At 52.3% G+C, this 9,827-nt stretch overlaps 1 protein-coding gene across 4 annotated transcripts in view; it reads right to left on the reverse strand.

Annotated features, from left to right (window-relative positions):
• The window catches only part of AP1B1 (adaptor related protein complex 1 subunit beta 1), a 51,785-nt gene that overhangs the window by 21,005 nt on the left and 20,953 nt on the right, over window positions 1-9,827 (reverse strand). For all 4 annotated transcript variants that reach the window (XM_004715319.2, XM_045289580.1, XM_004715320.2 and 1 more), the window contains exons 2-6: window positions 7,837-7,899; window positions 4,596-4,701; window positions 2,204-2,339; window positions 1,307-1,552; window positions 179-369 (exon numbers count right to left, since the gene is read on the reverse strand). In XM_004715319.2, coding sequence (XP_004715376.1) covers window positions 179-369; window positions 1,307-1,552; window positions 2,204-2,339; window positions 4,596-4,701; window positions 7,837-7,873 — 716 coding nt within the window. In that variant the 5' untranslated portion in view covers window positions 7,874-7,899. The remainder of the gene's footprint in view (window positions 1-178; window positions 370-1,306; window positions 1,553-2,203; window positions 2,340-4,595; window positions 4,702-7,836; window positions 7,900-9,827) is intronic.

Below are 9,827 nucleotides of genomic sequence, written 5' to 3' on the forward strand. Positions count from 1 at the left end.
AGCCCTTGCTCTTTGTCAGAGCCTACAGTCTAAAGCAATGTACAAGCTTCCGCCAGCCTGGCTCTGGGGAGCCCAGAAGCTACAGGCCATCCTTGAGCTGGGTTTGAGGGACTTGTGCAGAATACGAGGCCTGAGGCCCAGGCTGCTCAAGGCCGCTGGGCATGGGCAGCACGCTCACCTCTGGGCCTCACGGTCATCCTTGGGTGTGTAGTTGGCCAGGCAGTCGAGGATGAAGATCTGGCCCCACTCGGTGCACTCATTCAGGGCAGTGAGCAGCTTGTTGATGGACTGTGGGTTCAGGTCAAGCAGGTTGCTGCTGGGGTGAGACTCGGCAATCTCCGAGAGGGCAGCCACTGCATTTGCCACCACCTGGGCGAGAGGGGGAAAAGGGCAGAGGCTGGGCACCAGTGTCAGGGCCTACACTGCCCTGCCCATCCCCACGGATGCTGGCGGGCCAGAAGGTGAATCTCCTGAAGGGAACGTGACTGACAGGAAGGTTGTGGGACAGCTAAGCCCCATCCTAGCACTCCTCTGTAAACAGAAGGAAAATAACTGCACCTGGCACTTAGGAAGAGGCAGAACAAAAGGAAGAAGCAGCAGTGGAACGAATTCCTAACCACTGAACCCAGCAGACCCGCGGCCCTCCAGCTGGTCCGTGCTGGATGACCCAGGAGCCCCTCAGGGCTGCTGGAGTGAGTGTGGGGGTGAGGCGGGGGCTAGGGATCCCAGGGCCCTGCCAGGTCTGCGTGCCCACTGACCAAGAGCTAGTGCCCACTCCTGTCCTGGCCACCGGCCCCCACATGGGGCCAGCACATCTATAGGAAGCAGTGGGAATGACTGGGCTGAGGGGCTTGCACATTTCCTTTTTAACAGGGCAGGCCAAGCTACTTCCAAAACACTGCCAGTGCTGGGTGTGAAGAAACTCACAGGTCACAGACCTGGGGCCTGTCTTCCAGGCTGTGAAACATGGGAAACATGGGCAAAACGGTCACCCCTCCTGAGATTCAGAGCCGGAAGTCTTGGTGAGAAGATAGCTGTCAACTGTGACTGAAGGGCAGGAGGAGAGAACTCATCTGAACCACACACCCACCATGGACCAAGCTATGCTGGCCAGGCCCTTTCCTTCACGGCTCTGAGAGGTCATGCAGGGAATTCGAGATGATACAGAGAAGGGGCTCAGGCCTGGCTCCTTCCATGACAGGGGCACCAGCTCAATTCAGACACTCAGCAGGGCCCTGACCATCAGGAACTGGAGAAGGTCAAGCCAAGTCTCCCAGAGATCCCCCTGGAGGTGGCGGAGGCTCACCATGGGGTTGGAGTCAGAGATGAGGTCCTTCAGGGTGTCCAGGAAACCCTGGTCCTCCACCAGCTGGGCATTAATATCGTGGAGCTTGGCCACACACACAGCTGCTGTCTTGCGTACATAGGGGTCCTCATCCTTCAGGCATTTCCGGAGGGGCTCACACAGGTACTCTGTGATCTTGTCCACACGGATGCAGCCCATGGTTCTCACGGCCAGGGCTCGGATCAGAGGGTTGGGGTCCTCACAGTCCTGAGGAGGCAGAAAGAATCATGTGAGGGTCAAATTCTTCCCGGCCTGCTTATATGAGCAACATCCAACAGATATGGTGAGACCTTCTATCAACCCCGGCAAAAGTCAAGGCCAACCAGTAGGCACCTAGCATTTGCCAGGCATGGCTCCAGGGGCTCTGCCTACCCTCCCCTTTTGCCCTTACAGGAGACACCAGTACTGGCTCTGCTGTACTGATGAGGGAGCAGAGGCTGTTAGGGGCCAGGAGCTTCCAGAGTCACACAGAAAAGTTGTGACTCAGCCCCACGCCCTGCAATCTTCCCTGTGGGCCCCAAAGCCCTCCCTCTCCCTCTCTGAGCATCAGCAGTGCTGGGGAAGGGAGGATTCTAAAGGGGCACCGAGCTCTTGATTCCTGTCCCCGCCCACCTCTCAGTTTAGAAAGGAGGAAAGGTAGGAGGGGAGATTCCAGTGTGGGGCACCGTCAAATGAGGAAGTCCCTAAGTAGCTAGAGAGAGTGGGGCACAGTGCTGGAGGAAGAGGCACTGGCAAGTGGGGCGGAAGGCCTGGGAAGGAGGCCACTGCTGTCCTCCACTACCGCCACCCCCAACCCTGGGAGATGGAGAGAGGTGAAGCAGTGAGTACCCACAGCCCCTCCTGCCAACCCTGCCTCACCTTCACAAAGGTGTTGACAGCCATAATAGCCATGTCGGGCTGGCTCTTAGCGTAGTTCATCAAGTACAGGTACACCAGTTTCTTCAGCTCCAGGTTGTCTGTCTGCATGCAATTCACCACGTCCGGAAAGAGGGCACTGAAAAGCCAAAGAGCTGTCAGAGTGGGGCAAGTGGGGCGGGCCATCCCTCAGGGGCGGGGAGTGGGGAAGACAGAAGGAGAATGAGGACAGAGAAGGCTGGTAAATAGGAGGCACCAGCTATGCTCCGTGACTCTACAACCAAACACATTCTTTGCTCTTTACACACGATGCAAACATCAGCCCCGGCTCCAGCCCCAACTCTGTTCGCCCCTTGGTTATCTGTATGACGCTGGGAAAACGCCTTCTTCCTCAGCCTCAGTTTCCTCATTTGTAAGAAAGGTGTCACGAATCTACTTCACAGGACTTTGTGATCATGAAATGAAACGATCCAAAAGCCATCTGGCCCCTCAAGACAGCTCTTCTTTTCTCTCACTAGTTAGCACCTCCTGCGGCTGCTGCTTCTGAGAGGTGGGCTGCAGGTGGTGCCGCACCGTTTTCACGACAGCCCAGGGCAGGCCAGCATGTGGGTACCGAACACCATGGGCCTCATTTACAGAGCCAGTGTGTCCAGGGGGCCTGCCCATGTTACAGAAGAGAACCCTGAGGCTCACCTGCCTGAGGAGTCTGACTGATGCCAGAGCCTGGGCCACTCAGGACAGTTTGTTACACTGGGTGGAACCCTTCCCAACACGGGGGTTGGTAAGCTCTATTTCCTGTCTCTGGAAGTATGGCCTCCTCTCCTCGCTACTGGGCTTTTATGGGAAGGGACATGATACCACAGGGACTTAGGAGGTCAAAGTGAACTTCCTGGGCAAGGAGGGGGTTACCGTGGCCAAGTCCCCACAGGGGCTGAAGCTGCGACTGGTGGGTGTGGCCCCAGGCAGAGGGGCATGAAGCAGAGAGGAACTGCTGAGGAGCCTGACTCCTCTGGTGCATCAGCAGAACCAGCTCATCTGAGGTGAGAGAACAAAACTGCCTCCTCTAGGAGGAAGTGACACCAGGGTCCTGGCTTTGTCACCAGGTGACACCAGGCGCACCTGCTTTCCCCTTGCCACTCTGACTGTGGCAGGTGCCTCTGCGTTGTGCCTCCTTCGGTCTCCCAGGGGGGCTGGGGGGTTCCTTGCTGAGGGTGGCAGTGAGATAGGGAAGTCCACAGGGGACTGGGAGGGATCAGTAATGGTCCCACAGGACCCAGATGGGGGCAACTCTGTCAGCACCCAAGCCCATGAAGCATAGGGTCCAACACCATGAGGGTCTAGAGGTGTGAGATTTTGGGAAACATTGTGAAGTGCTGGACTTGAGCCCTCAGTTTGCCATTAGCCTACATGACCTTTGAGCAACCATGTGACCCTTTCCTTAGCTTGTTTCTTTGATAGTAAAAATTAAATTACTTAGACTCTGGGACTCATGATGACTGAGAACTCATATCCCAAAGTTCTGCTGACTCTCGGGCACTGTGCAAATGGAAGCGATCAGAAATCCCAGGCCCTGCCTTTGGGAACTTTATGATCTTGTGGGCAGGGAAACACAAGACCTGTGAGGAGAGAGGCCAACTGGTGAAGCTGGAAACTAGCGGTGGAGATGTGGGGGGTGTGTAAGCCTGTCATGGAAGGAGAACTTGGTATTTCCCTCCAAACGGAGTGCTAGAAAAGTGTAAGACCACACCCTGTCAAAGGTGGAAAACTGGCAAAGCTGGGAAAAACCAAGCAGTCCCTGAGGGCCAGCACCACTGGCCTCCCTGGATGTCCTCACACAGGATGTTCTCATAGAATCGGTTCTGGGCAGCCCAGAGGCCTGGAGCAGGAAGAGGTGCCTGTAGGTGGGTGACCAGGGAAGGTGGACATTGAGGGGTTAAGCGGCAGAGGGGAAAGGGTATAAAGCGGTGCAAAGGGATGGCGGCAGTTCACACATCATCGGCTCCAGCATTAGGTGCAAACCAGAGGCCGAAAACTGGCCAAGCCCAGCCTGCACCTTGTTTTCCTTGGTTCTCACCAAGTCTGTTTGCTTGTCGGGGATTTAAAAAGAGAAATGAAGAAGGCTGAAATCCAGAGTTCCAGTTCTTTTTAAAAACCAGAAGAGGGGCCACCCTGGGCGTGTCATGTTCCCAGTAGGCAGCTGTGTCCTTTACCTGCTCAGCAGCATGGAGGCGTGTGAGCCCAGTGCCAACAGACCCTTCTTCTGGGAGAGGAGACTGGTAAAGGGAGCTACACAGGAGGCAGTGGGGGGCCCCAGGAACACCCTGAGGGACAGATGTATACTGAGCCCAAGTGACCAACCTTCCCTCTGTCAGCTGGCCCCCACCTCTGTACCCACCTGACATCTTTGCCCACAGTCATGGAGGCGATTACTTTCTTCACTGCCTCCTTCTTCTTCTCCTTTTTGTCGCTGTTGAGCTCTGCCTTCAGCTCAAAGATCTCCCCTAAAAAAGGAGGTGGTCAGGAGTGGCCCGCACCACCCACCAGGGTAGTTACACACACACACACACACACACACACACACACACACACACCAGAAGGAACTGGAAGAAGGCAAGTAAGACAGTGCTGCCAGCTGAAGGCTGCTCTCAGCCCCTGCCCTCAGCTGGGACAGGCTAGCAGAGGGACACCATTAGGACGGCCATTGGATCAGGCAGAGACGGTCAGTGTCCCTGTTCTGCAGGGACAAAAACCGTGCTGGCAAGTCTTGCCAGTGTGACTGTTAAAAATGCTGTCAAAAACCCCGGGAGGAGACACAAGCTCCTGGCAGCCCCCAGCCCGGCCACCACCACCACCACGGGAGGCCCGGGGGCCTTGTATGGTAGAGAGCCCGGGACTTCAGTGTGAGGGGGGAGAAGGGACTAGATTGAGTCCCACACGTGCCTCTTCCTGTTTTCCTAGAACATCTCATTGAAACTGCTGCCTCAGGGTTTCACTTCCTGAGCCCCAACCGGGGCTCAGGCTCTGAAGACGGGAATTCTGCTGCCTCGTGAAAGCTCCATTTCTCAAGACCTCCATAATCTGGAAAAGGGTGGCTCCAGGGCCTGCCACACAGAGGAAATCAGGATCTTAGACTGTGGAGGGGGCAGGCCTCCCAGGCTCCAGAGAAGCAGCTGGCATTTCCCAAGTCCTTCTGACTTCCCACGCACGTTCTCAGTCTGCCCTCAGTCACATGCTGCATTCTCCCCATTTTACAGATGAGCATCAAGGGGCTTTAGCAAAGAGTCAGGAGGTTGCTGATGACAGTAGATAGTTTGTCAGTGGAGGGCCAGGATTCAAACCCAGCTTGGCCAGCTCCAAAGCTGGCGCTAAATGATGGTGCTCTGGCCTGCTGAGGACACTCACGAACGCCTCTGCACCTGTTGTCCCGTCTGTACTCTCTGCCTTTACCCAGGTGCTAAGTGACCTCTTTTGCTCCCCCAGATGTCCTTCCCCCTCACCTCAGCACCTGGCACTCAGTTTGCCTGCACTGGTGGTGGTCACTACTATGAGCCCCCCATCATGCCCTCTGCCCCTCTTTGGCAGGATGAGTTACTTGGGTTGGGGGGTGACACATGGGGTGAGGGGAAGCGGGGCGCTGAGGCAGCTCTGGTAGATTTACAGTGAGAAAAGGAAAACATGTAGGTTTTTTTTTATCATGACTGAGGTGAATTGCAAGTTCAGCAAAGACCTTGAGGCAGAGACAGCAAACAAGAGGGATTATAATCAATCACACTAAAAAAGGCCGGGGGCACGGCCGGTTGGAGGATATTGCTCAACACAGCCTCCAGGAATCTTGCCGATCTTGAAGCTCCGATCTGTGGCCCTACAAGGCTGAAGGGGCACACGCCCTTCCTTCCCCTACCACCGAGGGAGCCCAGGTCTCCCTGCTCTGGGATCCACAAACCAGCCCTGGGCCCCACTGTAGGGGTCGCCTTTGTGTTGCTCAGCATTTGGTCAAGCCAGACCCATCGATGAAATGGTCACCTCAACCCTGAGAAAGCAGATGGGTGACCTTGGAGTCTGCTTGCTTGTGAAATACCTCCTTTCTCTAATGGCCCACATCCAGGCAGTCATCTCTCAAATCACACAATTCTCTCAGCCCCACCAGTGCTGACCCTGGAGTTCAAGCACCATCATCTCCCAGGTGAGCTGTGGTCCTGGTCTCCCTGGCCTCTCTCTAATTTCACTTCTCAGGCCTTCCCTTATTTAAAACCAACACTGATTCAAGAAAGAACCTGGGCATCTCCCTCCAGAACACTCCCTCCAAAAAAACCCAACAAAACAAAACCCCCAAACAAGCAAGCAAAAACATACCTATTGTCATGGAGTCGATTCTGATTCATTCGAACCTATAGGCACAGAGTAGAACTGCACCATAGGTTGTCTTCACTCAAGAAACACACTGCCCTCGAGTGGATGCGGACTCACTGCAACCCTGTAGGACAGGGTAGAACTGCCCCTGGGGGCTTCCGAGACTGTCCCTCTATGGGAGAAGAAAGCCAAATCTTTCTCCTGGAGAGTGACCCCATTCCTGCTCCATACCTCTCCTCACCCACACTCCCTTTATGTGCCCAGAAAAACCCCCAGACACCCCACAGCCACAGCTCTCTGCCCTTCCCTCATCACAGCACCCAAGAGCCAGGCTGGCGACTCTGTCCATCTTCTGCATTGGCACATGGCAGTGCTCCGTAACAACTGGTTGGGCAAATACACCATATGCTCCATGGCTCTCCCAGTAAACTCTTTCGTCTTTACTTTTGATTTTGATGTGAGTGAACGTTTACAGAGCAAATTGCTTTATCCGTTCACCGCAATCCCCACATGCCATGGCACGTTTCCTACTTCCTCCCTGTGGTGATTGTTTCCATCTATCCTTCTTTCCATCCCTTCCTGCCTTCTCAGCTGCCCTCTGGGCAAACAACCTCCTACAGTCAATAACTAGAGACTCTAGACCTGGGCGGCAAGCATGCGTTCATCTCCCTTGCATGGAAGAGGGAGGGAGGGAGGAAGGAAAGGCTGGTCCAGAAGATGCTTACAGGGCTGAAGTATACTCCTCAGCCACTACAAGACCCCTCATTTCCCTAAAAACAAAAACAGGAAAGTCCAAAATACCCCAGAAAGCTAGCTCAGCAAAGTTCAGTTTAAAAAAAAAAAAAAGTTCTGTTTAGCAAATCAACAGACTCATCGTCAGTCGTTAGAGCTGTGGAGGCTGATGGTAAATGAAAAACAGGATGCAAACATCGTATGTAACCTCCTCAAAAGTGGATAAGGACCAAGCACACACACCCAATTACTGTGGAGCTGCCAATAGGATGAAAGCATGCTTTCTTTTCCCTAGAAAACAAACGCCATGTTCAGCGATTTTAAAGGCCATAGGAGGGAGGTCAGGGAGGAGGGGGCTTTCAGGCAGGTTGCAAATGTTGGCCCCTTTCTGAGTTCTAATCACAGTGGGCAATTTCTCACACCACCATCTGCTCACTTTTCCTGGTAATGAAGCTTTGGGGTACCCAACTGCCCAATTCTGTTTCTCTACCCCAACCCGTCTCCCCAGCAGGGGTAAGCAGAAGGAGTGGGCCCAGCCATGAAACAAACAGTACCTTTCTTAGTGGTTGTGAAGTACTTTGAGTCCGTCATTTTGGTCCCTTAGCGGTGGCCGGACTCTGCAAGACAGAAGAAAGGAGCGGTGCTCAGCTGTAGTCCCTTCCATTTTCTGTTACAGTGTCCAGAGGGCACCGAGGAAGAGGGGGGAGGAAGCCAGCACAGGCGATGTCCATGGAGATGGCTTCTTGACTCTTTGCTGGGCAACTATCACCTGTTAGATAATGGCTCGTAAGGTTCTGGAGGCAAATTTCGAGGACGGTGCTGTTGGATAGGCATTGGACTGCTAACCCCAAGTCTAGCAGTTCAAATCCACCAGCTGCTCCACAGGAGAAAGGTGATTATCTGCTCCTGTAGAGATTCACAGCTTTGGAAACCTCATGCAGAGTTGCTACTGAATTGGAATCAACTCAACGGCAGTGAGTTTTCTGGTTTTGCCCAGGTTTGTTTTTTTAAGACCAGCACATTTTATTGCAACTTAACATCAATTTAAAAATTTAAAACCGCGAATTCACATTTTTAAGGCTATTCACTAAAGTCTTATTTGTATTACATAAATAGTTACGGAGGTAAAATTTACCATAAACTGAGAAGGACACATCTGTACATTTGTTCATTAAACCGGAGAATTATATGCTTATTAAGACATATGTATAAGGACGACATCCCTGCATGGAGCTGCTAAGGCACAGAGAGGACTGTACGGCCAGCAACAGCTCAAGACATGATGACCCCTCACTGGAGCACACCATGACAGAGGATGAAACTGGGGACACGTGGCAGGGAGTGAGTCCAGTCTGAACCCCCCCAAATGGGGCGAACCAAGAAGGGAACTTAACAGATCAGCAATTGGAGCAAAGCCAAGCCACAAAGCCCCTGAGGAGCCTCCAAAATAGACTTCAGGTTAGGAGGGGCAGTTCCCGGAAACCCCCAGGAACAGTGGGGAGATAGACATAAAGGTCAGCAGACAGACATAGAATTATCTGTGCTTTTTCGGGGTTTTTTTTGGCTAGTAATTGTTATTTTTCTATATATATAGAAAAATATATATATATATTCTTTTTTCTATTTCTTTTTTTCCCCCTTTTTATTCAGTTTCTTTTTTTGTTTTGGTATTGTCTACGTTATTGTTGGTTTGCCTGCTTATATAAAATAGGGATGGGAAGCAAGCCAGAGGAGAGAGCAACAGGACCCAAGTTTCCAGAGGGACCTATGGGGAGGAAGGAAAGGGGGAAGGGAACGGTGAGCAAACGATGCCACAGACAGGGGAACAACTAGGGAATTAAAATCAACAACGAGGAAAACACAGAGATCCTGGGGGTCCTGGAGCAACAGAAATCTAGCTGAGAGGAATTACTAAGAGGCAGAAGAGGGGCAAGTGTGATGGTGGGACGGGAAGAAGGTAAAAGGAAACAAGAGGAAAGATCTATGAAGCAAAGCTATGGATAAAGGTATAAATACAGATGCACACATATGTAAGTATATTAACACATAAAAATAGAGGTATTGGCATAGGTGCATATATTTATATGGTAATACAATGAGGAAGTGGATGGACTTTGGGCCTCTGCTCAAGCCCTCCCTAAACACAAGAACTTTGTTCTAACAACCTGGCATTCTGTGATGCTCACCCTGCTTGCACAATCAAAGAAAAAATGGGTACACAAGCAAATGTGATGAAGAAAGCTGATGGTGCCCAGCTATCAAAAGATACAGTGTCTGAGGTCTTAAAGGCTTGAAGTTACACAAGTGGCCATCTATCAGAGAAGCAATAAGGCCACATGGAAGAAGCATACCAGCCTGTGTGATCATGAGGTGCCTATGGGATCAGGTAACAGACATCAGAAGATCCAAAACAAACAAATAAACAAACAAAAAACATTATGTTGAGAATGAGGGGGGTCAGAGGAGACACAAAACCCATCTGTAGACAATGGGACATTCCTTCACAAAAGGGTCACAAAGAAGGGATGAGTCAACCAGAATGAAA

The sequence above is a fragment of the Echinops telfairi genome, unplaced genomic scaffold (assembly GCF_000313985.2).
Source record: "Echinops telfairi isolate 266 unplaced genomic scaffold, ASM31398v2 ScPeMD7_29;HRSCAF=101, whole genome shotgun sequence".
Taxonomy (NCBI): Eukaryota; Metazoa; Chordata; class Mammalia; order Afrosoricida; family Tenrecidae; genus Echinops; species Echinops telfairi.